Genomic DNA, 26,399 nt, shown 5'->3' with positions numbered 1-26,399 from the left:
TGGTCTGAAGAGTCTGCATTGCAGGTCGACTCCTCATCCATAATGCAAGACCATAGCTAAGAGATTCAGCTTAGACTGCTTTAAATCTGTGAAAAGGTGAAGTGCTGAAAAATGGCTTCAGAGGCTAAATCACAGCAACGGGCTGGGTATGCTCTTAAAATGTAGTGGAATTAAAAACAAAAAAACTCCAGCCCCCAAATATACACTCGTGTATCTGAATAGAGAACTTTATATAATATTCACTATGTATTATATATGTATCTTGTATAATATACAACTTCAAAAGGGAAGTTAAAATTCATTATAAAGACCAAGATTATACTTTTCTAAATTTCCTCCATTCATAATAAGAATATAATACTACACTATGAGTTATTTATCCAGCCATAAATAGGAATTCCTTCTAGCCCCTTTACACCCCCTTGTTCTCACAATGACCCTAGGCACCTCCCAAACTCACTTCCTATCTTGATTTCAACTCTCCTATCCTGAGCCCCCTTCAAATCCAACAGATCACAGCTCTCTCCACCTTTAAAACCCTCCTGAAAGCCACCTCTTCCAGGAGGTTTTCCATGATTAATTCTTACCCTCCCATGTCCTATCAATACCAAAAATCCCCTTGGCATACATGTATTAACATCCATCCACATCACATGCATATAAATATATGAAACAACAGTATTCATTTAGAATTTACTATGTATAAAGCAATGTGCCAAAAACTTGGGAGAGTACAATAAAGAGCAGACACATTCCCTGCCAACAGTGACGTTACAATCTAGAGGAGAAGACAGACATTAAAATAAACAATTTATATAAACAATATAAACAATTAATATCATATTAACAAGATACAATTTATGTATATATGTGCATAAGAGATGTAGGGTTGAGGGTGGGGAGAATATCAAATAATAATAATAATTATGGCATTTGTTAAGTGCTGGAATAGATACAAGCAAATCCAGTTCGACACAGTCCCTTGTCCCACAGTAGCAGAAGCAGCAAGGCTTAGTAGAAAGAGCACAGGTTTGGGAGTCAGAGGATGTGGATTCGAAACACAGCTCCGCCGCTTATCGCTGTGTGACCTTGAGCAAGCCACTTATCTTCTCTGTGCCTCAGTTACCTCATCTGTACAATGGGGATTAGGACTGTGAGTCCCAAGTGGACCCAAGCTGATAACTTTGTATCTAACCCAGTGCTTAGAACAGTGCTTGGCACATAGTAAGCACTTAAATGCCATTATCATTATTATGGGGCTCACAGTCTCAATCCCCATTTTACAGATGAGGTCACTGAGGCACAGAGAAGTGAAGTGACTTGCCCAGGGTCACAGAGAAGACAAGTGGCAGAGCCAGGATCAGAACCCATGACTTTCTGACTCCAGACCGTGCTCAGTCTACTAAGCAATGCTGATCCAAGGTCATAGATGATGAAGGGAGCAGGAGCTGGAGAAAATAGGGTTTAATCCAGGAGGATCACTTGGAATTGTGATCTTAACTTTTTTATGGTATTTGTTAAGCCCTTACTATGTACCAAGGACTATACTAAGCGATAGGGCTGATACAAGCTAATCAGGTTGGACACAATTCCTGTCCGACACAGGGCTCCCAGTCTTAATCCCCATTTTACGGAGGAGGTAACTGAGGCCCAGAGAAGTAAAATGACTTGCCTAAAGTCTCAAAGTAGATAAGTGGCATATCTGGTATTACAGCCCAAGTCATTTTTGACTCCTAAACCTGTGTTCTATCCACTAGGCAATGCTGTAATGCTTTGAAGGTGCGGAGGGTGGTGATCTGGTGTTTATGGAGAGAGAGGGAGTACCAGGTTAGGAGGATTCATTCATTCAATCATTTTTATTAAGTGCTTACTGTTTGCAGAATACTGTATTAAGAGCTTATTTTGGAAAGGGATCAGTGGTTAGATAGACAAGATCAGGGCATAGTGGACTGAAGTGTGCAGGATGGGCTGTAGTAGGAAACCAGAGAGGTGAGGTAGGATGGGTCAAGCTGAGAGTGCTTTACAACCGATGGTAAGAAGTTTGTCTTTGATACAGAGATGGATGGGCAGTCACTGGAGTTCTTGAGGAATGGGGAGACATGAACTGAAATCTCTTTTAGGAAAATGATCAGTGCAATAAGTGAAGTATGGCTTGAAGTGGGAAGAGACAGGAGGCAGAGAGGACAGTGAAGAGGCAGATGCAGTAATCAAGGAAGGATAGGATAAATGCTTGGATCAGCATGGTACCCATTTGGATGTTGTGAAGAAAGACTCAACAGGATTTAAAGACAGATGGAAATGTGGATGGAATGAGAGATGAGTCAGGGAAAACTTCAAGGTTATGGGCTTGTGAGATAGGGAGGATAGTGGTATTATCAACAGTGATGGGAAAGAGAGCAGATCAAGGTTTGGTGGGGAAGATAAGTAGTTCAGTTTTGGTAATGTTTAGTTTGAGCTGTCAGCAGGACATCTAGGTAGGGATGTCCTGAAGGGAGGAGGAAATGTGTGACTGCAGAGAGGGACAGCAGACAGGGCTGAAGATGAGGATTTGGGAATCATTCATGTAGAACTGGTAGTTGAAGTCATAGTAGCAAATGAGTTCTCTAGGGGAGTGGGTGTAAATGAGGAATAGAAGGGGACCCAGAACTGAACCTTGAAGGACCCCCACAATGTCTGAGGGTGGGAGACAAAGGAAGAGCCAGCAAAAGAACTTAGAAGAGGTCAGAGAGATAAAAAGAGAAGCAAGAGAGGACTGTCAGTGAAGACAAAGTTGTATAAAATTTCAAGGAGAAGAGGGTAGTCTACAGTGTTGAAAGTAAATAAGAGGTTTAAGAGGATTCCGATAGAGTAGAGGCAATCAGATTTGGCAAGAAGAAGGTCACTGGTTACCTTAGAGAGGTATATTTCCATGGAGTGAAGGGGTGGGGAGAAAATCAAAGAGAGAATTGGAAGTAAGACAGTAGTGACAGGGATATCAACAACTCTCAAGAAGTTTGGAGAAGAATGGTAGGAGGTAGCGGGGGCGATAACTGGAGGGAACCGTGAGATTAAGGGAAGATTTTTTTTTAGGATAGGGAATATGTAAGCATGTCAGTAGGGAAGAAACAGTTGGAAAGTGAAGAGTTGAAGATGGCAATCAAGGAGGAAAGAAGGGTGGGAACAAGTGTTTTAAAAAAATATGAAAGGTTGGTGTCAGAAGCATGGGTTGCCAGAGGAAGGGGGTGGAGGGACAGGGAACGACCCTTCCCTTTTCACAGTTCTCAGGCACCCAAGTGTAGAGGGCAACCTTTCCTTCAGGCATCACCCTAGACCTCTGCTGTGACCAGGAGGGACAGGAGGACGAGGCATCCCTTCCCTCCAGAGTAATAGATTGGTTATTACATATATGACTGTTTACGCTACTTTTTTCTTCAACTAAATAGGAAGCAGTGCAATCTGGCAGAAAGATCCCAGATGTGGAAACTGGGGGACCAGGTTCTAGTCACAGTTCAGCCACCCATTGGCTGCATAACCTTCAATCAGTTACTTTATCTCTATGGGACAAAATTTCCCCATCTGTAACCTGCGGGTAAGATACCTGGTCTCTTTCCCTTTGACATTGTCAATCACATGTTAGACTGGGGCTCCTTGAGTATCCTAAATTAACACATTTCTTAGAACTGAGTTTGGCTTAATGGCATCTGTTAAGCAGTTACTATGTGTCAGACAATTTTTAACTACTATATTTACTTGCATAATTGCCTTTTTTTTACATAAAGGTTGCAACTCAAAAATGGGGAGGACTGGGGAATTACTCAAGTTTATAAGAATGCCTAGCAATATGGGAAGCATGAGAAAAAACAGAAAATAGGAGGAGGAAAGGAGTGAAAAATATTAAAAGAAAGGTAGGAGGGCACTAGAGACAGTCTTTTATATTGCCTTCTCTCAAGTGCGCCACACAATAGGTAATGAATTAAACACACTCATGTCTTCTCTTCCTCCACTGTGGACAGCACATCTCAATAAATACATTTTTGCCTGCCTGTGTCCCTCAGTAAATTATAAGCTCCTTGAAGGAAGGAAAAAGTGTATTTGGTTTATTTTGTACTCACTGAAGCACATAATACAGTGTTCCATATGTATTGCATGCCCAAATAAACACCACTGATGGTGAGGATTATGGTTATTAATCAATGGTATTTGAGACCTTACTATGTACAGAGTGTTATATTAAGTGCTTGGGAGAGTGAAATCCAACAAAATCTGCCTCCCTTCCCTTTATATAATAACAGGACTACATCTGAATGACCATTCTTGTGCTTTCCTCAGCCCATTAGTAGAGTATTTTGCACAAAGTAAATAATGATAATAATAAATCTTTTAATATAATCTGCATTACCACATTATCAACAGCATTTACTAATCACCATTGAATGGGCTTCGCCCACAAAACCACAGGTTTTATGACCATATTTCAAGTGTAAAATGGCTGAGATGAAGCTTGCAATACAAACTGGTCTAATATTTTTAGCCAAACCCACGAGCCTGATGTCAGCGATTCTGGAGAGCCATGATATTATTTGCTACACTGCTTTGCCAACAGACTGTAGACATGAGGTTAGTGCTCTTACAGTTGCAGAAATAAAAGCCTACAGTAACTCCCTTGGGATGTCAGGTGAAAAGTAATACTTTCAGATGTAAATAAAAGTAGACACCATTAGAGGCATCTTTTTTTTGAATCTGAAGGATAACTTACACCCAAAAGTAGAAATGACTCTTCCCACTCAACCAGGTCACTTTTCCAATGCAGAAAGCAGTCAGATTATGAATAAACAATAAGGAATCTCCTTATATAATGTGCATCCTAACTACTTATCTTACACCAGGTACCACAAAATGAACAACATTTGTCATATTCTTACCATTATTGGAATTGCTTCACGCCCTCTACTTAAAGATGTTTCTCAAAAGTCTCACATATATTATCAGGAGCTTGAATTTCGTAAGGGAATCCTTTAAAATGTCATTGAATTCTCTCTCACACAAAGATAGAAAATTATTTCTTCAAAGATTCTCAAACTAAACCCACTCACTGCACCTCAATCTTCTCTCTCCCACCACCAACACCCTGCTCGTATCCTCACCTCTGCCTGGAACTTCCCCTTCATATCCAACCAACCACTTTTTTCTCCACCTTCACAACCCTTCTAAAAATCATATCTCAAGGAGGCCTTCCCAGATTAATTTATTTCCCCACCTTATATCCCCCCATATCTCAATCAGCCCCTTCATGGCTCCTTAAGTATTTAAGTACTCGCAATACGCCATAGAATTATATGTCTGTCAATCGCATTTATTGATCGTTTCCTGGGTGCAGAGCACTGTATTAAGCTCTTGGAAGAATACATTAGAATGATAAAACAGAGTTGGTAGACATGTTCCCTGCCCACAACTATCTTACAGTCTAGAGGGGGAGACAAATATTAATATAAATTATGAGGAAGTATATAAGTGTTATGGGGCTGAGGGAGGGGTGAATAAACAGAGTAAATCAGGGCAAAGCAGAAGTGAGTGGGAGAAGACAAAATGAGGGCTTTATCAGGGAAGGCAACTTGGAGATTTGCCTTCAATAAGGTTTTGAGGGTGGGGAGAGTAATTCTCTGATGGGTATGAAGAAGGAGGGTATTCCAGGCCAAAGGTAGGATATAAGTGAGAGGTCAGTAGCAAGATCAATCGATTTAGAGCAAGTAGATTGGCACTAGAAGAGCAAAATGTGCAGGTTGGGTTGTAGCTGGACAGCAGAAAGGTGAGGTAGGAGGGGACAAGGTAATTGAGTGCTTTAAAGCCAATGGCAAGGAATATGTTTGATGCGGCCATAGACGGACAACCACTGGCGTTTCTTGAGGAGTGGGGAAACAGACTGAACATTTTTGTAGAAAAATGATCCAGGCAGCAGAGTGAAGTAGAGACTGGAGTGGGGAGAGACAGGAGGCAGGGAAGCCAGTTAACAAGGCTGATACAGTAATCATGACAGGATAGGGTAAGTGGTTGGATTAGCATGGTAGCAGTTTGGATGGAGCAGCATGGCTCAGTGGAAAGAGTGCAGGCTTGGGAGTCAGAGGTTACGGGTTCTAATCCTGGCTCTGCCGCTGGTCAGCTATGTGACCTTGGGCAAGTCAGTTAACTTCTCTGTGCCTCAGTTACCTCATCTGTCAGATGGGGATTAAAACTGTGAGCCCCACGTGGGACAACCTGATCACCTTGTATCCTCCAGTGCTTAGAACAGTGCTTTGCACATAGCGCTTAACAAATACCACAATTTATTTATTTTTATGGAGAGAAAATGACAGATTTAGCCATGTTGTGAAGGTTAAATGGAAGGAATTTAGTGACAGATTGAGTATGTGTGTTGAAATAGAAGAGATGAGTCAAGGATACCATCAAGGTTAAGGGCCTGGGAAACAGGAAGAATGGTGGTGCTGACTATAGTGATGGGAAAATAAAGTGGAGGACAGACTTTATATACTCTATTACTTCTCCCATCTGTAATTTACTGTAGTGTATCTCCCTTTCTTTATTGTGACCTCTTTGAGGCCAGGGGTCACATTTTTTGATCCTAGTGCACATTCCCATATATTTAATACAGAGCACTGCACCACGTTGGGACTCTATACATGCAAAAGCACTTGCATATAACTGGTTCTAAGTTAATCCAAACCTTCTACCCATAAAGTCCACAAGAAGCTTTATGCTGGCACAGTAAGGCATCAATAAGAACAAAATATTTTCATTATTACAGCTTCTGTATGTCAGACCAGAAGGTTATCGCCAGTTAGGACAATGGGGAGGAAGCAGGTGCAAAGGATTGCTTTGTTGCATTTCTGAGAAAACTGAAGCTTGGCATCTAGAGGTCAGACTTAGGAATCAAGGTTTCAGCCCTTACCTTGCAGTCGTTGCATTACATTAGCAATGTCTCGAGGGGACCTAGCTGTCATTCTGGAGGTAGCCATGATCCTTCAGTAGTCTGGACTTTTCACCCAGAAAATTCTCCCTTGGAACAGCAGATTCTGGTGGGATGAAGACACCAAACTATGCCCACCTAGGAAGCATCCTTCAGCTGCTGCTCAGACAGAGGGCCATGAATCAATACCTTATTGATGCCCGCCATGTGAAGCCAACACTACTAACGAGCTAGCGTTGCTTCTGTTATGAAGAGGACAGACATCTCGATCACAGCAGTCTGGAAAGAAAAAGACAAACAGGCTTTAGAAGAAACCTACAGGAATCTTTGCAAAGCTAAAACCCATAATCGTATTAGCTATTCTAATTCATAAAGACATAAACAACTGGGTATGACGTAGTATCAATCAAGGCAAAGCACGATCAATTCAGAAACCCGGTTTAGCAATGGATTGCTGAACTTTTTTAAGACGAATGACAAAAGAGTTAACCAAAAATCAGCCGTGTTCAGGACTGTGGTTTACAGCATCAATGCTATTTAATAAGGGGCTATTTAAGAGATGGACAGCTTGAGAATCAAATGGGGACAAAAATATTTGCCCAAAAATGTGTTTCATTAAAGCTTGCTCTGATAAATGAAATTGTTCTTCATAGGTGAAGATAGTAATAATAACAATAATAATAAATTTGTTAATGCTCACTACATTCCAAGCGCTGTGCTAAGCAATGGGGTAGATAAAAAATAATCAAGTCCCACATGGGGCTCCCAGTTTAAGCAGGAGAAAGAACAGGTACTGAACCCCATTTTAAAAAGGAGAAGACTGAGGTACAAAGGAAATTAAATGACTTGTCCAAGGTCACACAGCAGGCAGAGAGCAGAGCCAGGATTAGAACTTAGCTCCTCTGACTGCATGATCTTTCGACTAGGCCATGACAGTGAGATTTTAACCATATAGGTGGGTAGGTATGTGTGGCTGGGGGGCCGAGGGGAACTGCAAGTTCAACACCAGCTTAGTTGGTCATGAAATCTGCAACCAGGCAACCAATATCCTGGGCTACTTTGCTGAGATTAGTCAGTGTAATGTACACATTTTTCCCATGATGATGAATAGCACTGAGCCGTCCTTGCACTCTCTCTGAACACACTCAAGTTTTGCAGGTCATGCAAAAAAAAGTGACTTGTGGAAGACAATGGGTTTCTTCCTCTCCCCCACTTGCATCCTCCCAAACTGCTCTGCTTCCAACTATGGAGATGGAAGGAAGCTTATGTTACCTTCCCTCTGAAACAGCAAACTAGTGCCGGGGTTGGGGGGGGGCTCTTCCTTCAGCAGACCTTAGTACAGGCAACCCCCTCCCCAACCAAAACAACCACCACCCAAGAGGATGCTGTGGCACTGGCTCTCCCCCCAGCTCAGAAACCCCCCTGATTAGTTCCGAGGCATCTGAACCCTCATTCCCATCCCTAATTTGTACCATCCATTGCTGCTCTTAACAAAGTTGCAGGGATAATGGCCAGTTTTTGCTTGATCGCTTAAAACTCCAAGCAGGGAGGCTCTTTCTCCAACCTAGGGATAGGAGGCATAACAGCCCACAATCCAGGTACCCCATGAGACCAACCAGAGAAAGTGTTAGCTTTTGATGGAATATAAATTCTTCTTATTAATCATAAATTAGCCAATTCTGTATTCAAAAATAGCTCATTCTGACTTGTATATTTGATTTCCTCAGAATTTGGCTGAGAAATCTATGGTTGTAAAATCAAATTTTGGCCACAAATTGTAAATTGAGATCTGTTTATAGTTTATTTAAAAAGCAAAATACTACTTTACTACACATGATTTAACTTACCATCTCTAGTCTAAAAATTACCCTTGCTGCCAAATCATAGGGAAAAAAAATTGAAACACTGCAGAAGTCAGCCTTTATTTCATCAACAGAAATATATCAGAGACTCCTGACTTGTTCTTTAATCATATTAAACATTTCTCCTTCAACTTTGCAACTGTAAAGTTTTTAAATTAAAAAAAGTTCATCATAGTTTAAAACCTAATTATCTTTCAAGTGTAAGTGTATTATTCCTTTAAAATAAAAATACTTTTGAAAAAAGTATCCCAATAGAAATGAACAGATCTATGAGAGAATTATAATCCTCTTCATTTTCTCAAGTCCCACTTTCATTGGTTTGTGTTTTTTGAGTCCACCACCCAGAATACATCCATGATTTAATACAGCTCAAGTGGATTATATCCTAGCATCTTTGAATACCTTTCAGAGAAGCAGTGTGGCCTAGTAGAGCATGAACCTGGAAATCAGAAGGACCTGGGTTCTAATCCCCTCTCAGCCACTTGTCTGCTGTGTGACCTTGGCGAAGTCACTTCACTTCTCTGTACCTCAGTGACCTCAACTGTAAAATGGAGATTAAGACTGAGCCCCATATGGGACATGAACTCTGACCAACCAGATTATCTTGTATCTACCCCAGTGCTTAGAACAGTGCCTGGTACATAGTGCTTACAAATACCGTTTTAAGAACTACAGAACTTCCTCCTCTCTCGCCCCGCTCCAGTCTATTCTTCACTCCGCTGCCCGGCTCATCTTCCTGCAGAAACGATCTGGACATGTCACTCCCCTTCTTAAACAACTCCAGTGGTTGCCTATCGACCTCCGCTCCAAACAAAAACTCCTCACTCTAGGCTTCAAGGCTCTCCATCACCTTGCCCCTTCCTACCTCTCCTCCCTTCTCTCTTTCTACCACCCACCCCGCACGCTCCGCTCCTCTGCCGCCCACCTCCTCACCGTCCCTCGGTCTCGCCTATCCCGCCGTCGACCCCTGGGTCACGTCCTCCCGCGGTCCCGGAACGCCCTCCCTCCTCACCTCCGCCAAACTGATTCTCTTTCCCTCTTCAAAACCCTACTTAAAACTCACCTCCTCCAAGAGGCGTTCCCAGACTGAGCTCCTCTTCTCCCTCTACTCCCTCTGCCACCCCCCTTTACCTCTCCGCAGCTAAACCCTCTTTTCCCCCTTTCCCTCTGCTCCTCCACCTCTCCCTTCCCATCCCCACAGCACTGTACTCGTCCGCTCAACTGTATATATTTCCATTACCCTATTCATTTTGTTAATGAATTGTACATCGCCTTGATTCTATTTAGTTGCCATTGTTTTTACGAGATGTTCTTCCCCTCGACTCTATTTATTGCCATTGTTCTTGTCTGTCCGTCTCCCCCGATTAGACTGTAAGCCCGTCAAACGGCAGGGACTGTCTCTATCTGTTGCTGACTTGTTCATTCCAAGCGCTTAGTACAGTGCTCTGCACATAGTAAGCGCTCAATAAATACTATTGAATGAATTGAATGAACTACAGAGGCCTTGGATACATATGGGAATCTGTCACATGGAAATCTGCCCCACTGTGACACACAGGATGTCCTCTATTCCCAACATGTCCTGTGCACACTTCTTGGGGGATTTAAGCTGCAGCAGCTTGCTCCAGCAGCTGTTCTCCACTGGCCTCATTGTCTATCAACTCTGTTATATTGTATTCTCCCAAGTGCTTAGTACAGTGCTCTGCATTCAGTACGTGCTCAAAAAATACGACCGTGGAACCTTGTACATGCCGGGCTGTGGGAGACTTATTTTTTTTTGTAAATCAATTAATCACTGGTATTTATCGAGTGCTTCCAATGTCCAGAGCACTGTATTAAGTGCTTGGGAGAGTATAATAAGAATTTAAGCTCTTACTACATTTTAAGCACTGTTCTAAGCACTGGTGTAGAGACAATTGATCAGGCTAGATAGAATTCCTGTCCCGCATGGGGCACCTAACCTAAATAGGACCAAGAACAGGTTTTGTTGACCCCCCCCGCCCCATTTTAGAATTGAGAAAACTGAGTAACAGAGAAGTGTCTTGTCCAAACTCACAGAACAGGAAATTGGCAGAGCTAGAATTAGAACCCAGGTCCTGCCTCCCAGGCCTGTGCTCTTTCCAATAGGTCACACTGCTTCTCAAGAACTAAGTGATAGAAGCATGCAGCCCCCCAAATTTTAGAAGTCGCTAACAGATCCCTTTGCCACTGAATGTTTCACACTCTGCGCTGTGGGTTGTTTTCTGTGTTGTTCTGCAGTTAGGGAAGCAGCATGGCCTAGTGAAAAGAGCATGGGTCCTGGTGTCTAAGGACCTGGATTCTAATTCCAGCTCTGCCACTTGCCAGCTGTGAGACCCTGGGAAAGTCACTTAACTTCTCTGTGCCTCCATTTCCTCACCTCTGAATTGGGGATTCAGCACCTGCTCTCCCTACTTAAACTGTGAAACCCATGTGGGATGGAGCTGTTTCCCAAATGATTATCTTGATTATCTACCCCAGTGCTTAGTACAGTGCTGAATACCACAATTATAATAGTTATATTATTTTATCATTCCTTTTGTGTCTGTCATCAAATTCTGTTCTACCCTATTTTTAGATGGTGAGCACCAGGTGGGCCAGTGACCATGTCTAGGTTTTACCTGTGTATTTTTTCCCCAGCAGTTAATACTGATCTCTGTACACAGTAAGTGCTTAAGACTATTACTCTACTACATGCACACACAAATATAACTTTCATAGTGCAAAAATAAAAGTGTTATAAATGATTTTTTCTGGCTTAGTTTATCTAGTCTTGATTCCAACCACCAACCTGGAAGGTTGACAAGCTAAATCTACTCATTAAAGTGCTATTTAACCCAAACATTACTTTTTATTTAACACTTGCCAAATGCAGTTGAATTTATCCAGTGGAAATGAATGCTTCATATTCATTCATTCATTCAAGCTTACTGAGCACTTACCCACATGCTGGGAGTTTAGGCCAAAAAATAAATTTGATATAGAGTGGCCACTGATGAGCCACCCTAGACAAAATGATGTATACAACACATTTTCTACTGTATCAATCGCACAGTTTAACAGAATGACATTACACATGCCACTTTGTAGAAGTATAATTATTTCACACAATTCACAAGCAGCTTGGCCAAGTGGATAGAGTTCAGACCTAGGAGTCATTAGAGTCTGGGTTCTAATCCCCGACTCCATTACTTGTCTACTGTGTGACACTAGGCAAGTCACTTCACTTATCTGGGCCTCATTACCTCATCTATAAAATGGGGATTAAGACTGTGAGCCCCCTGTGGGACAGGGACTGTGACAAATCTGATTTGCTTGTATCTACCCCAGCACTTAGAACAATGCCTGGCACAGAGTAAGTGCTTAACATATACCACATTTATTATTACTAGTATTATCATCATCATCATCATAACAGGCCTGGGAGTCAGAGGCCCTGCATCCTAATCTTACCTCTGCCACTTGCTTTCTGTGTGACCTTGGGCATGTCACTTTATTTCTCCATGCCTCACTCTCCTCATCTATAAAATGGTGTTAAATATCTGTTGTTGTTCCTTGTTCGACTGCGAACTCCATGTAGGACAGGGACCGTGTCCAACCTTATTACCTTGTATCTTTCCCTTAGAATATATCAAGTGTTTACATATCACCATTACCAGTACTTAAGTACAGTGCTCTGAACAGAATAAGCACTCAATGAGTAACAATGGCGGATAGTTAGCTAGGGGACCCCAAACCCTCGAATTCGTTCCAAAACCTTTGATTTCCCCTCCCAGGTTAATCCTTGACTCCTCTAATTCAACCCACATATTCAATCCATCACCAAATCCTGACATCCCACTTTCAGAACATCGCTAAAATCTGCCCTCTCCCCTCCATCCAAACTGCTACCACATTAATATAATCATTCATTCTATCCCACCTGGATTACTGCATCAGCCTCCTTGCTGGATTCCCAGCCTCCTGTAGCTTCCCACTCAAGGTAATACTTCACTCTGCTGCCCAGATTATTTTTCTACAGAAATGCTCAGGACATCTCTACTCCTCAAGAAACTCCAGTGATTGCCCCTCCAGCTTTGCAAACAAAAACTCTTCATCATAGGCTTTAAAGTACTTTATCACCTTGCCCCCAATGTGCCTGGATCTCACCTGTCTAGCCCCTAGCATTTCTCCAGCCTCTGGCCTGGAATGTCCTCCCTCCTCTAATCTGACAGACAACCACTCTCCCAGGCTTCAAAGCCTTACTGAAGGCACATCTCCTCCAAGAGGCCTTCCCTAAGTCCCATTTTTCCTCATTTCCCACTCCCTTCTGGGTCTCTCTGACTTGCTCTGTTTGCTCTTCCACCATCCCAGCCCCAAAGCATTTATGTACATATCTGCAATTTTATCTCTTTGCTCTTCCCTGCTCCCAGCCCCAAAGCACTAATGTATATATAATTTTATTTGTATTGATGTCTCTCTCCCCCACTCTAGACTGTGAGCTCATTGTGGGCAGGGAATGTAACTGTTTATTGTTGTATTGTACTTTCCCAAGCGCTTAGTACACTGCCCTGTACACAGTAAGCGCTCAATAAGATTGAATGAGTGAGTGAATGAATGAATATAATCTCTGGGGCTACATTCAGACTGCAGAACTCAGCGGCAGGAATCACAATAGGGAGAGGCTTGGAGGTGAAATTATTTTTAAAATGGGTATAAAAGCCTTTATTCTCAAATAGGTTCCTGGTAGGGGAAGGGCCAGCTGAAAACTGGGCCATAACCGTATTACCAAACTTGATACTGAGGAAACTAAGAGGCTCTAGTTAAAGACAAAGGAACTACGATGGAGTTATTAATAAGAATAATTTCTGGTATTTGTCAAGCACTTTCTGTGTGCCAGGCACTGTATTTAAACACTGGGGTGGATACATGCAAAGCTGGTTGAACACTGTCCCTATCCCACATCGGGCTCACGATCCTAATCTCCATTTTACAGTTGAGGAAACTGAGGCATGGAAGTGAAGTGACTTACTCAAAGTCACATAGCAGACAAATGGCAGAGCAAGGATTAGAACCCAGGTCTTCTGACTCCGAGACCCAGACTTCTTCCACTAGGCCAAGCCGCTTGCCATATAGGTTGTTCCCTTTGCTCTTCTTTCCTCCCAGCACCATATCACTTATGTACAGATCTGTACTTATCTGTAATTTTACTTATTTGTATTGATATCTGTCTGCCCCCTCCAGGCTCTAAGATTGTTGTGGGTAGGGAATGTCAGTTTACTGTTGTATTGTACTTTCCAAAGCGCTTAGTACAGTGCTCTGCACACAGTAAGCGCTCAATAAATACGACTGGATGAGTATAGTTTATATTCAGCTATCTTATATACCTCTTTTACAAATTTAGCAAAATCTAATGCAGTAGAATTTCAGACATCGTGATTAAATTGCCACCCCTAAAGGCATTTCTAGCTTGGGAGAGGGATTGCAAATTCTTTCTCAATTACCTCCTTTGCAGTTTCACACTTAACTATTTGATTGAGGAAGGCAACTATTTACTTGTGGGAGGCAACCCTTTGTTTGAAGAAGGTGTCTTTTTTCACACAAATTATTTTCAGATCTTCTAAACTGACAGCTCCAACCCCCTAGTGTTTTCTTATTCCCAATAAGGCCCTGAAGGGAAGTTGGTTAGGTTTCCTGCAACTGAGCAGGTGACTTCCAAGAACAGCTAAGAAAAGAGAAAAGAAGTAAAATCACCAGACCAACAAAAGGAGACAATCTGTGTACCTACCTAAATTCAGTTAGGAATTTCTCTTCACTTTAAAGAAAAGTAGACACCAGTCACAACAAAGATTTAGGAATGTAAAGATAAATTAATTTCCTTCTCAGGGCCGTTCATTTTTACCAGATTAGGAGACTAATTTGGATACCCACCTCCTGAATGCCAACCAAGGCCACTTTCTCTTGTTCTTTAAACCAGAGAGAGGGAGAGACTGAAAGCAGAGCTCGTGACAGCCTTTGGGATCTAACTCAATTAAATACCCTGCTTGCCCTGAAGCAAAAAGTTTTATTGGCAGCAAATGAATTATTCAATTAAAAAAAAACTTGCTGTAACAGACAGTAGGTTCTTCGGCCTCATGAGGTACACGGTTGAGTTAGGGAATGAAGACAAAAGGAAAAAACTATGTGACTTGATTGGAGGATGGGACTGTGTTAGCCACTGGATAGCCAGATATTTTAAAAGGAACATATGGAGAAGAGAACACTACTTCAAGAATAGCAGGATTGAAAATGACCTTTGAGATATAAGGACTCAATCATAAGGATGGAAAAACACCAAAAGGATGCTGATTCTATATGCAAACTTGAGTGCCAGACTGGCAGGTTTCAGGTCATAGTAACACAAACAGGAATGGTCATGGAAAAAGGGGGGACCAGTATAACAATTAACCAGGAAATACTTCCTGAAGGTGGGCTGGGGAGCAGCTGTACACTCCTCAGTGTGGGCTGAAAAGTCTCTGTGGGCAGCGAACGTGTCTACCAACTCTGTTGTGTGTTCTAAAGCACTTAATATAACGCTCCACACTAAGTAAGAACTCAATAAATATGATTGGTTGCTTGTGGAAGGAAAGGACTGGTTTGGTGAAGCTGAGAGGAGCACTCTCCTGGAAGGGCAATAAACTACGGGCAGGACCTGGGACACATTGGGGTCAATTCTCGGGGGATAGCCTAACTTCAAATTCCAGGCCTAGAAAGCTGTGAACTATTCCTAAACTCAAACCTATTAGATGATAAACCCAGAGAGGCAGGGATCAGGGTTAATTCGCACCTATGTAGTCTTTCCCAGTGCTTATAGTACAGTGCTCTGCACACAGTAAGTGCTTAATAAATATTACTGCTGCTACACACTTAAGGAAGCACAATTTTCTGATAACCAATCAAGACCTCCCTTGCCACTCTAGGAAGGTAGAAAACTTTGGATAGTCCCTCCTACCCTATCCCATGCGGCTCCCGGGAAAGGGCTAAGATGCTTTCATCTGTCACAGCTGAGGAGTCTAAGGTTTGACGAAAGCTGTCAAGGTTTGATGACTCCAGAGCTGCTGCTACAGAGGCTGGATTGTGGCTGCCGCAGGCTGGATGCTATTTCCCACTGACTTTGTTGCACATATCAGAAACGACTAGACCATAAATGAAATGGACATGGCCTCGTTATCATCCCTTGCCAGAAATAGTTCCCCAGTTGGATACATAAATCTCTCACAAAAGTCCAATGAAGGCCATTTTTGAATTTAAAAAACAGATTGAGCTAATGTTTGGGGTTTTTTTGCTTTGAGGTTAAATTAGGTCACGTTACAGGCCCAAGCAGTGCTTTAAAAAGATATTATCACTTAGCGATATTTAATATCTTTCAGAAAAATTTAAATTTGAAATGTATTAAGTGAATGCAGGGATTCAAGGACAGATGCCAACAGAGCTTTGTCCATACAGTATAAGTGATTAAATCCCATATTTAGGCTCATATTTGAACCTGTAACATAGATTGAATTGGAAAAAAAATCCATACTTCCCACCAAAGGTCCACTGTGTTTTCAGCATAGCCTCAGTGGGTAGCACATACTTATATATTATCTGCTCAAGTAAAAAGAGACAAAGGGTAAATGCATAGTCAGTCAGGGGGACTGAATGTCTTGAGCTATGAATGACTACAGGAAAACCAGCTATATATTCCCTGGGGATAAGGGCCATGTGTACTCTTTAACAGGCACCCCAAGTGTGTACCCCAAGTGTGTACCACAATGTTCTGCACCCTTTGCCTTGCAAGATAGTCTCAGCATGGCTGGAAATGCACAGAGACTCTCTTGTTCAGTTAATTTATAGGCCTCAAAACTTAGCTAATTCACCTTCCTGGATCAGGATACAGAGGCATACGGATATGATAATAAGACACCAAAATATTGCTTAGTAAATTGAAAGGAACAAGAAACCTGATGGACAAAGGAAATGGACACTGCAGTGGCTAACTCTAAATGTAATTTAGATAGTGGTAGCTAGGAAACAACTGCGGACAAAGCCAGACGGAAATTAGAAATCAGATGAATCAATTTAGCACTCAATCCCTTTCTCAACTGGAAAAAAAATAAGTATTGTGAGGAAAACAGCCTACAAGAATACTGTCTGAAATGCTAATGTCTTTTTTAAAGGTAGAATTGAGAAATCAAGGATTAGGGAACTCCAGAGACTATCCAAATTTGTGTATTACATGCTCATGTATTTTATAGAGATTATAAAAACCCAAACAACGATTTCAATCTCATGACCAGAATTTATCTGAGAGGCTAAGTACCATCATTGGCAGCATGACAAAATTGGGAAAAACAATGATAATCATGGCATGTATTAAGAGCTCACTATGTGCTGAACACTGGGACACAGTTATCACATGGGACACAGCCTCTGCCCCACACAGGGATCACCACATAGGTTATCCCCATTTTATAGATGGAGAAATTGGGGCCACAAGAAGTTAAGTGACTTCTTAGGTCAGAAAACAGGCCAGTGGCAGAGCTGGGATTGATCTAGGTCATACAGTCTCCCAAAGCTCATCATGTGATTCCAAGTCCTGTAAAAACTTAGCAGACATATTAACCAATGGTATTTACTGGGTATTTACTATGCAGAGAGCACTGTACTTAGCACTTGGGAGAATACAATACAGTAGATTTGATAAACACAATTCCTGCCCTCAAAAAGCTTAGTCTAGGAGATGAGAAAGACATTAAAATAGATTACAGAGAGGGTAAAAGGCAGAATATAATGCTTTTTACATAATGATAGAGTATAATGCTATTTACCTAAGTGTAGGGGTGAGCATCAAAAAATCCAAGTGCTTAAGGGTGATGGGGACTGCTGGGGTGGGAAAAAAAATCAAAGTGCTTAAGGGGTACAGGCATCACAGATGGGAGGGTGAAGAGGTCTTTGTTAGGAAAGGCCTCTTGGAGGAGATGTGATTTTAGTAAGGCTTTGAAGGTGGGGAGAGTGATGGTCTATCAGATATGATGGGGGAGGAAGTTCCAGGTCAGAGGGAAGAAGTGATCAAGGGGTTGGTGGCAACACAAATGAGATTGAGGTACACCGAGTACCGTTGGCATTAGAAGTAGGAAGTGTGCGGGCTGGGTTGTAGTAGGTCATCAGCAAGATAAGATAGGAGGAGGGTAATGATGTGCATATAATTCTATTAGTTTATATTGATGCTATTGATGCCTGTCTACTTGCTTTGTTTTGTTGTCTGTCTCCCCCCTTCTAGACTGTGAATCAGTTGTTGGGTAGGGATTGTCTCTATCTGTTGCTGAATTGTACTTTTCAAGTGCTTAGTACAGTACTCTGCACAAAGTAAGCGCTCAATAAATACCACTGAATGAATGAATGAGAGTTGACTGAGTGACTTAAAGCCCATCACAAGGAGTTTCTGTTTGAAACAGAAATGAATGGGCAACCACTGGAGGTTTTTGAGGGCTGGGGAGATGTAACCTAAACAATTTTTTTAGAAAAATGATTAGGGCAGAAAAGGAAAGTTTTGACTGGAGAGTGGAGAGCCCAGGGGTAGGAGCATCAAAGAGGAAGGTAGTGCAGTAATCAAGGTGAAATATAACTGCTTGGACCAGGTTGGGACAATTCCAGGGATTCTTTCCTCAGCTCATGAGAAACAGGGTCAAACTATGTTTTAGGTTTTTTAATATGGTATTTGTTAAAAGTTTGATTATATATATATATTATATATATATTGATTATATATATATAACAATCTAGCTAGGAGACAAATGTAAATGGCAAAACACTGAGCAAACAAACCTATTATTCATCAAAGTTAAAAACCCTCTTTCACACCTTCTAAACTGAAACTAAAAGATTACTCTTACAGCACAATAACAACACTGACCCTTAAAATCACTTTATTAATCTAAACAGCATTTATTTCCTTGATGGCATGTTTGTATGCCTTGGTTATTAGATTATATTTATTATATTATATTAGATTTAGAGAAGCAGCGTGGCTCACTGGAAAGAGCCCAGGCTTGGGAGTCAGAGGTCATGGGTTCGAATCTGGGCTCTGCCACTTGGCAGCTGTGTGACTGTGGGCAAGTCTCTTGACTTCTCTGTGCCTCAGTTAGCTCATCTGTAAAATGGGGCTTAACTATGAGCCTCATGTGGGACAACCTGATTACCCTGTATCTATCCCAGCACTTAGAACAGTGCTCTGCACATAGTAAGCACTTAACAAATACCATTATTATTATTATATTCATTCCCTGGAGTTAGAGGCCATGTGTACTCTTTAAAGGGCACCCCAAATGTGTACTAGAGTGCCCTGCATGCTTTGACATGCAAGATAGTCTCACCATAGCTGGAAATGCACAGACTCCATGAATTTCCTCAGCTCATGGGAAAATGGGTCAAACTATGTTTTGGGTTTTTTTTTAATATGGTATTTGTTAAATGCTTATTATGTATCAAGCACTATTCTAAGTACTGGGGTAGATATAAGTTTGTCAGGGTAGACAGTCCCTGTCCCAAATGGGGCTCACATTTTAAATATTTGGGAATAGGATTTAATCCTCATTTTACAGTTGAGGAAACCAAGGCACAGAGAGGTAACTTGCCCAAGATTATATGGCAAGCAACTGGAAGAGTCGGGATTAGAACCCAAGTCCTCTAACTCAGGTCTGTGTTCTTTCCACTAGGCCATGCTGCTTCCCACTCATTTAATCATATTTATTGAGTGCTTACTATGTGCAGAGCACTATACTAAGCACTTAGAATGTACAATTTGGCAACAGATAGAGACAATCCCAGATATTAGGTTGTCTCTGAATAAAATACTCCCACAGGGTCCAGGACATTGCCAGTATCCCCCTTAATATCCAAAGGGAATTAGAGATTTTGGAATAAAATTGCCATTTATTAGTCAGTGGTATTTAACCTCTGTTCCCTCCCCCTCCCACCCCAGTTCCTGCAGGTGGACATCCCAGATCTATAGAGGATCACCAACCCAGGTGACTTGTCTGACTTGTCTAATTCCAACAACCTGGAATGAATCCCCTGGTGGTCCAGGACTTTCCAAAGCAGGCTTGAGGTTCAGGAACTCACCCTCTAACCTTTTCCAGCAATGGAGGGACTTCCTTCTTCTGGATGTGGTAACCAATAAGTGATCGGGACAAGAACTGTGCAGCAGGAAGGCACAAGAAACATGAGAAATTCGACCAACTTGACTGTCTATGTTACTTTGGGCCTGAAATGTCCACCCCCTCAACCCTTGTCACATACTATCCTGACTATTGTTTCAGCCTCTTTACTGGTTTCCCTGCCTCCAACCTCTCTCCAGGTTCAGATCATTCTGCTGAAACATCAATCTTTCCTCTCCTCAAAAACCTCTAATGGAACAGAATCGCTTCACCCTGGCTTTAAGGCACTCCACCTTCCTTCCTCATTCCTATGCACATTCCTACTACACCCCAGCTCCCTCTCTTTTCCCCCTCAAATGCATGGCCTCCATAATAATAATAATAATGGTATTTGCTAAGTGCTTACTTATGTGTGAAGCACAGTTCTAAACACTGGGGGGGGGGGGGAAATACAAGGTGATCAGGTTGTCCCACGTGGGGCTCACAGTCTTAATCCCCGTTTTACAGATGGGGTAACTGAGGCACAGAGAATAATGATAATAATGTTGTTATTTGTCAAGCACTTACTATGTGCAGAGCACTGTTCTAAGCCCTGGGGTAGATACAGGGTAATCAGGTTGTCCCACATGAGGCTCACAGTCTTCATCCCCATTTTACAGATGAGGTCACTGAGGCACAGTGAAGTGACTTGCCCACAGTCTCACAGCTGTCAAGTGGCAGAGCCGGAATTCGAACCCATGACCTCTGACTCCCAAGCCCGGGCTCTTTCCACTGAGCCACCCTGCTTCTCTGAGAGAAGTTAAGTAACTTGCCCAAAGTCACATAGCTGACTAAGTGCTGGTGCTGAAATTAGAACCCATGACCTCTGACTCGAGCCACGCTGCTTCTCGATGCCCCACCCCCCCAAATTACAGTTCTTCCTATCTTCAAAATGGTTGTGAAATCGCACCTCGTTCAGGAGACTTTCCTCGATTAATTTTTTCTTCTCCCCAGGTTACATTTTCCCTATTTTCTCAGCACTTCTGCCCCACCTGGCAAATATTTGACTCACTACTTCTCCCTGCACTTCTGTAAAACTTATTTTATACTTGAAAACTTCCCCTTCCTCCTTATACAGTTATTCTGTCTGTGCCCCTTTCTATAGACAGATTCGTTTGGGGCAGGAATTGTGTCTTCCATTATACTCTCCCAAATACTTAGTGTTGTGGTCTATGTGCTCAATAAACACAATTGGTTAATGACACCGATCTAAGGCCAGAGATCAGAGATTATTTTCAGTCCCTGGCCTCGAGGGGTTTACCATGTAGAGGAGAGGAAAGTAAGATTTACATATTTGGTTAGTGTAACAAGGAACAACAAAGCTCGGTCTTGTGGCCACGCACAGCTTTTTACATACCTAAGGTAAGAAATGTATCAATTTAAAAATGAAAAAACTACCAATGACCAATCTCGATTCCTTCCACTCCAAATTTAAGCCATCCTGGTCCACAAGCATAAAAACGCAACAATGAGGATTTCTGGCTCCACAGAGACCAATAAATCACCAGGGTTGATTTTCCTTATGGTAGGATGTACGTGGGCTCATTAAGGGTTCATTCATTCATTCAATAGTATTTATTGAGCGCTTACTATGTGCAGAGCACTGTACTAAGCGCTTGGGATGAACAAGTCGGCAACAGATAGAGACAGTCCCTGTCGTTTGACAGGCTTACAGTCTAATCGGGGGAGACGGACAGACGAGAACAATGGCAATAAACAGAGTCAAGGGGAAGAACATCTCGTAAAAACAATGGCAACTAAATAGAATCAAGGCGATGTACAATTCATTAACAAAATAAATAGGGTAACGAAAATATATACAGTTCCAGATCTACTTTCCACCTCCATAATGGTGTGGCATCCACATTCCCTGTTCCTCATAGCTCCAATTTGGAGTGAAGTAGGGATCAGAGAAGGTGTAACACCAAAGCAGTCAGTCAATTGTATTTATGGAGTGCTTACTGTGTGCAAAGCATTGTACTACACGTTTGGGAGAGCACAATGTAAGAGGCACATTTCCTGGCCACAACGAGCTTACGGTCTAGGCCATTAATATAAAGCAATGAATTACAGATCTGCCCATAAGTGTTGTGGGGCTGGAAGGGGTGGATAAATGAAGGAAGCAAGTCAGGGTGACGCAGAAGGGAGAGGGAGAAGAAGAAAGGAGAGTTTAGTTTGGGAAAATATTGCTCAGGTGATTACTTCCACATTACCAAGGCCTTAGCAAGAACCCGGGAGCAGAAATAAACCTCTCACCTGAGGAAGGTGAAAGTTAAACTGTTCTCAGGAGACCACAATATTAATTTTTTTTCTTTAGAAGCTCAGAGCCCAGCTAACTCACCATCCCTTATATCATCCCAGTTACTAGAGGAGTAAATATTATGTTACACTTCCCTCATAAGTATTATACATTAAAAGCAAAATAATTCATAAGGTCTCTGGCTTTTAGAAAAGGCATATTCTGTAGGATTTCATTGACAGTTAAGATTTTTACAGTCATTTTTGGAAGTGGGTAACTCAGAGGATCAAGCCACAAGAATGGTTATAAAACATGAACTAAGAGAGATCCTACAGAAGAGAAAGCCAATAAGGTCAAACGTAGGACACCAAAAGAATACCACAACTTTGTCAAGTCATGGGCCTATACACATCCTGTTTCAGTTATTGGCCACTCAATTAGATGATTATACTGCAGGATCCAGTGCACATTACTCTAAATATTTGTAGCTTGCATATTTAGCTGATTTTAAAAGCTTATATGCTTTTCCTTCTTGCAGAAATCCATAGAAAAGTGGAGTAGAATTACTAGACAGGGGAAAGGAAGGTCAAGTTGATGAGAATCTTTAGGAAACACAAAAATAAGGAAGAACATAAGCTATATGAGAAGTAAACTGCATATTCATTTAGAAAGTTGGGGATGACATAAAAATATGCCAGCAAGCACGACATGAATGAAAATGATACATCTACATGATACATCATGTGAACTGATTTACGTTCATGTTAACTACGGGATATTTTGTTCCTCTAAGCAGAAAAGATACAAGACATCCTGAGAATGAAAAAAAAATCCATGTAACAATTTACCAGGTTAAGGAGTGTATCAGCAAAGTGGCTTTTTTTCATAATAAACATTTCTAACCTCTTTTAAAGGTGGACTATTAAAATGTTTTTGGACAGCCCCAAATTCTGATTTTCTCTTTCTGAAAACCCTTCTGTGTAAAATATATTGGGATTACTAAATTCATAAAAGAGGCGGTGCCCTCTAATTTTCTTCTAGTCCTCATTAGGAGACACATTCAGGGGAAATGCTGAACAAATCACATGTTTCTCCTAAACTGCCAGGCACAGAAACTAAATATCAAACATTCTGAAGTGTGCTCACCTCATTAAGTTTAACTGGCTCAAATCTGAGCTCAGGAGAGCACTTAAATGTCGTTATATAAAAGTTCTCCTGTACCCAAAAGCTACGGACCACCTCTGGTACTGTTAGTGTCTTTTTCCTTGGGATTACTTCAATGTCATTTGCAGTGCACCTGCCCCCAGTGAATCAACACTCTGCACTGATGTATAATTAGTCTGAAAACATGCCTTTCCCTCCATGAAAGTTATTTTGCCCTCTGGTGTAGGCTCTTATTGTAACACATTGATTTTGTTACAGTGCTTCGAGATGGATTCAGTTCCTACAAAATCCAAGCATTTATCTTGGCTACCTACGCCCCCACCCTCTCCTAAAATGTTTACAGGATGGGAGAGGAGAAGGAGCCTAGATCGCTCATTTCTCCCATCTGATAGTGATGATCACCACCATTATTACGAAAATAGGGCACCGCCTGCTTGCCTCAGCTCCATCATTTGAACACCGGCTCGGGAGATGTGCTACCCGCGAAATGATCAATCGGCGCGGAAATGATCAATCGGAAACGGGGGGGGGAAGGGGGGAATTAGAGACGTTTTCGCACAGGCTGCAAACGCAAATCACTCGGTCCCTTCTCTTCGCTCCTTCTTAAGCCCCCAGCTGCACCTAAATTGAGGGGTCACCTCCTCCAGGAGGCCTTCCCAGACTGAGCCCCCCTTTCCCTCTGCTTCCCCCCCTCCCGCCCTCTGCTCTTCCCCCTTCCCCTCAGCACTGTGCATATTTGTATATATTATTACCCTATTTATTCTGTGAAGGAGGTGCACATCTCTATGATTCTACTTATCTCGATGATGTCTGCGCCACACTGCTTGTTTTGTTTTCTGTTTTGCTTTGCCGTCTGTCTCCCCCGTTTAGCCTGTGAGCCCGTTATTGGGCAGGGATGGTCCCTGGGGCCGAATTGTACACTCCAAGCGCTTAGTCCAGTGCTCTGCACAGGGTGAGCGCTCAATAAAGACTACTGAATGAATGAGGGATGCAAACTTGCTGGAGATTCGACCTGATTTTGCCTCTTTTTTGTTTTCTTTTTTACCTCTTCCCCAGCAGGGCTGGGAGCAGGGCTGGGTGCAGGGCTGGATGCAGGGTTGGCTGGAGGGCTGGATGCAGGGTTGGATGCAGGGTTGGCTGGAGGGCTGGATGCAGGGTTGGATGCAGGGCTGGATGCAGGGCTGGCTTTGCCCCACTGGAGCTGGGCGAGCAGGCAGGACGATCCTCCGGGATGCCCTCGCCCGGACTCTGCGGAGGATGCTCTGATGGGGGTCGGTGAGGCTGCTGCAGGGCTCCTGCAGCTGATGCAGCTGCAGCTGCTGCAGCTGGCAGGGCTGTCGGGAAGCGCTGGCAGCCTTGGTTACCCAATGCAACAATCCCACCAAGGCTGCAGCACGTACACAGAGGCGGCACCTAGCAGCGCAGGAGAGGTTCTCACGCTCCCGGCTCCTGCTTGGCAGCTCGTGGGCTCTCTCTTCTTCTTCTTCTTCTTCTTTCTCACCTCTCCGGCGGCATCCGAAGCACTGACGTTTGCCGGCCCGTCCCTTTGCCGTCCTCTTTCCCACGGGCCGCCGGGCGGAGCAGAGAACCTCCTGGGGGCGGGGGCAATGCCGGGGGGGCGGGGGCAATGCCAGGCAGGCGGGGGTAATGCCAGGGGCGGGGCAATGCCAAGGGAGGGGGCAATGCCAAGAGGGGCGGGGGCAATGTCAGGGGAAGGGGGCAATGGCAGGGGGAGGGGAGCAATGGCAGGGGGAGGGGGAAATGCCAGGGGGAGGGGCAATGCCAGGGGGCGGGGGCAATGCCAGGGGGAGGGGCAATGCCAGGGGGAGGGGAAAGTGCCAAGAGGAGTGGGCAATGCCAGGCGCGAAAGCAATGCCGGGATGAGGGCAATGCCAGGGGAGTGAGGGCAATGCCAGGGGAGTGGGGGCAATGCCAGGGGAGTGGGGGCAATGCCAGGGGACGGGGGAAATGCCAGGGGGAAGGGGCAATACCAGGGGACGGAGGCAATGCCAGGGGGAAGGGGCAATACCGGAGGAGACAAGGCCAGGGGGAAGGGGCAATACCAGGGGGAGGAGGCAATGTCACGGGGCGTTGGCAATGCCAGGGGGAGGGGACAATGCCAGGGGGAAAGGGGCAAGGCAAGGCGGGAGGGGGCAATGCCAGGGGGAAGGGGCAATGCCAGGGGCGGGGGCAATGCCATTCATTCACTAGTATTTATTGAGCGCTTACTATGTGCAGAGCACTATACTAAGCGCTTGGACGGTATAATTCGGCAACAGATAGAGACCATCCCTGCCCAATGACGGGCTCACAATCTCATGCCAGGGGAGCGAGGCCTGCTCCCACCTGTCGGAGAAGGGGAGGTGCAGGTTGGAGCCTCGCGGCGTTAATAATACTTCCATCGTATTTATCGAGCGCTTACTCTGTGCAGAGCACTGTGCGAAGCGTTTGGAAGGGACCGTGCGGCAGCAGAGACAGATCATCTCTGCCCAACAACGGGCTCACAGTCTAAACGGAGACAGCAAAGCAAAACAGAACAAAACAAGTAGTCTGGCGGCTAGTACTAATGCTAGCATCTGTTAAGCGCTTACTATGTGCCAAGCGCTGTGCTAAGCGCTTGGAATGGACAGTTCGGCAACAGAGAGAGACCATCCCTGCCCAATGACGGGCTCACAGTCTAAACCGGGGGAGACAGACCGCAAAGCAAAACAGAACAAAACAAAACAACAATAATAATAATAATGGTGGTATTTGTTAAGCGCTTACTATGTGCAGAGCACTGTTCTAAGCGCTGGGGGAGATACAGGTTGTCCCACGTGAGGCTCACAGTTAATCCCCATTTTACAGATGAGGTAACTGAGGCCCAGAGAAGTGAAGTGACTTGCCCACAGTCACCCAGCTGACAAGGGGCAGAGTCAGGATTCGAACCCATGATCTGTGGCTGCCAAGCCCGGGCTCTTTCCACTGAGCCACGCTACTTC

At 43.4% G+C, this 26,399-nt stretch overlaps 1 protein-coding gene across 12 annotated transcripts in view; it reads right to left on the bottom strand.

The window, feature by feature from the left end:
- SYNE1 (spectrin repeat containing nuclear envelope protein 1) overlaps nucleotides 1–24,957 on the bottom strand; it is a 518,607-nt gene extending 493,650 nt beyond the window's left edge. For all 12 annotated transcript variants that reach the window (XM_029048032.2, XM_029048087.2, XM_029048053.2 and 9 more), the window contains exons 1-2: nucleotides 24,464–24,957; nucleotides 6,923–7,219 (exon numbers count right to left, since the gene is read on the bottom strand). In XM_029048032.2, the coding sequence (XP_028903865.1) occupies nucleotides 6,923–6,989 (67 nt within the window). In that variant the 5' untranslated portion in view covers nucleotides 6,990–7,219; nucleotides 24,464–24,957. The remainder of the gene's footprint in view (nucleotides 1–6,922; nucleotides 7,220–24,463) is intronic.
- Between the last annotated feature and the right edge of the window lie 1,442 nt (nucleotides 24,958–26,399).

The sequence above is a fragment of the Ornithorhynchus anatinus genome, chromosome 2 (genome assembly GCF_004115215.2).
Source record: "Ornithorhynchus anatinus isolate Pmale09 chromosome 2, mOrnAna1.pri.v4, whole genome shotgun sequence".
Taxonomy (NCBI): Eukaryota; Metazoa; Chordata; class Mammalia; order Monotremata; family Ornithorhynchidae; genus Ornithorhynchus; species Ornithorhynchus anatinus.
This window is presented reverse-complemented; position numbering and strand designations above follow the sequence as displayed.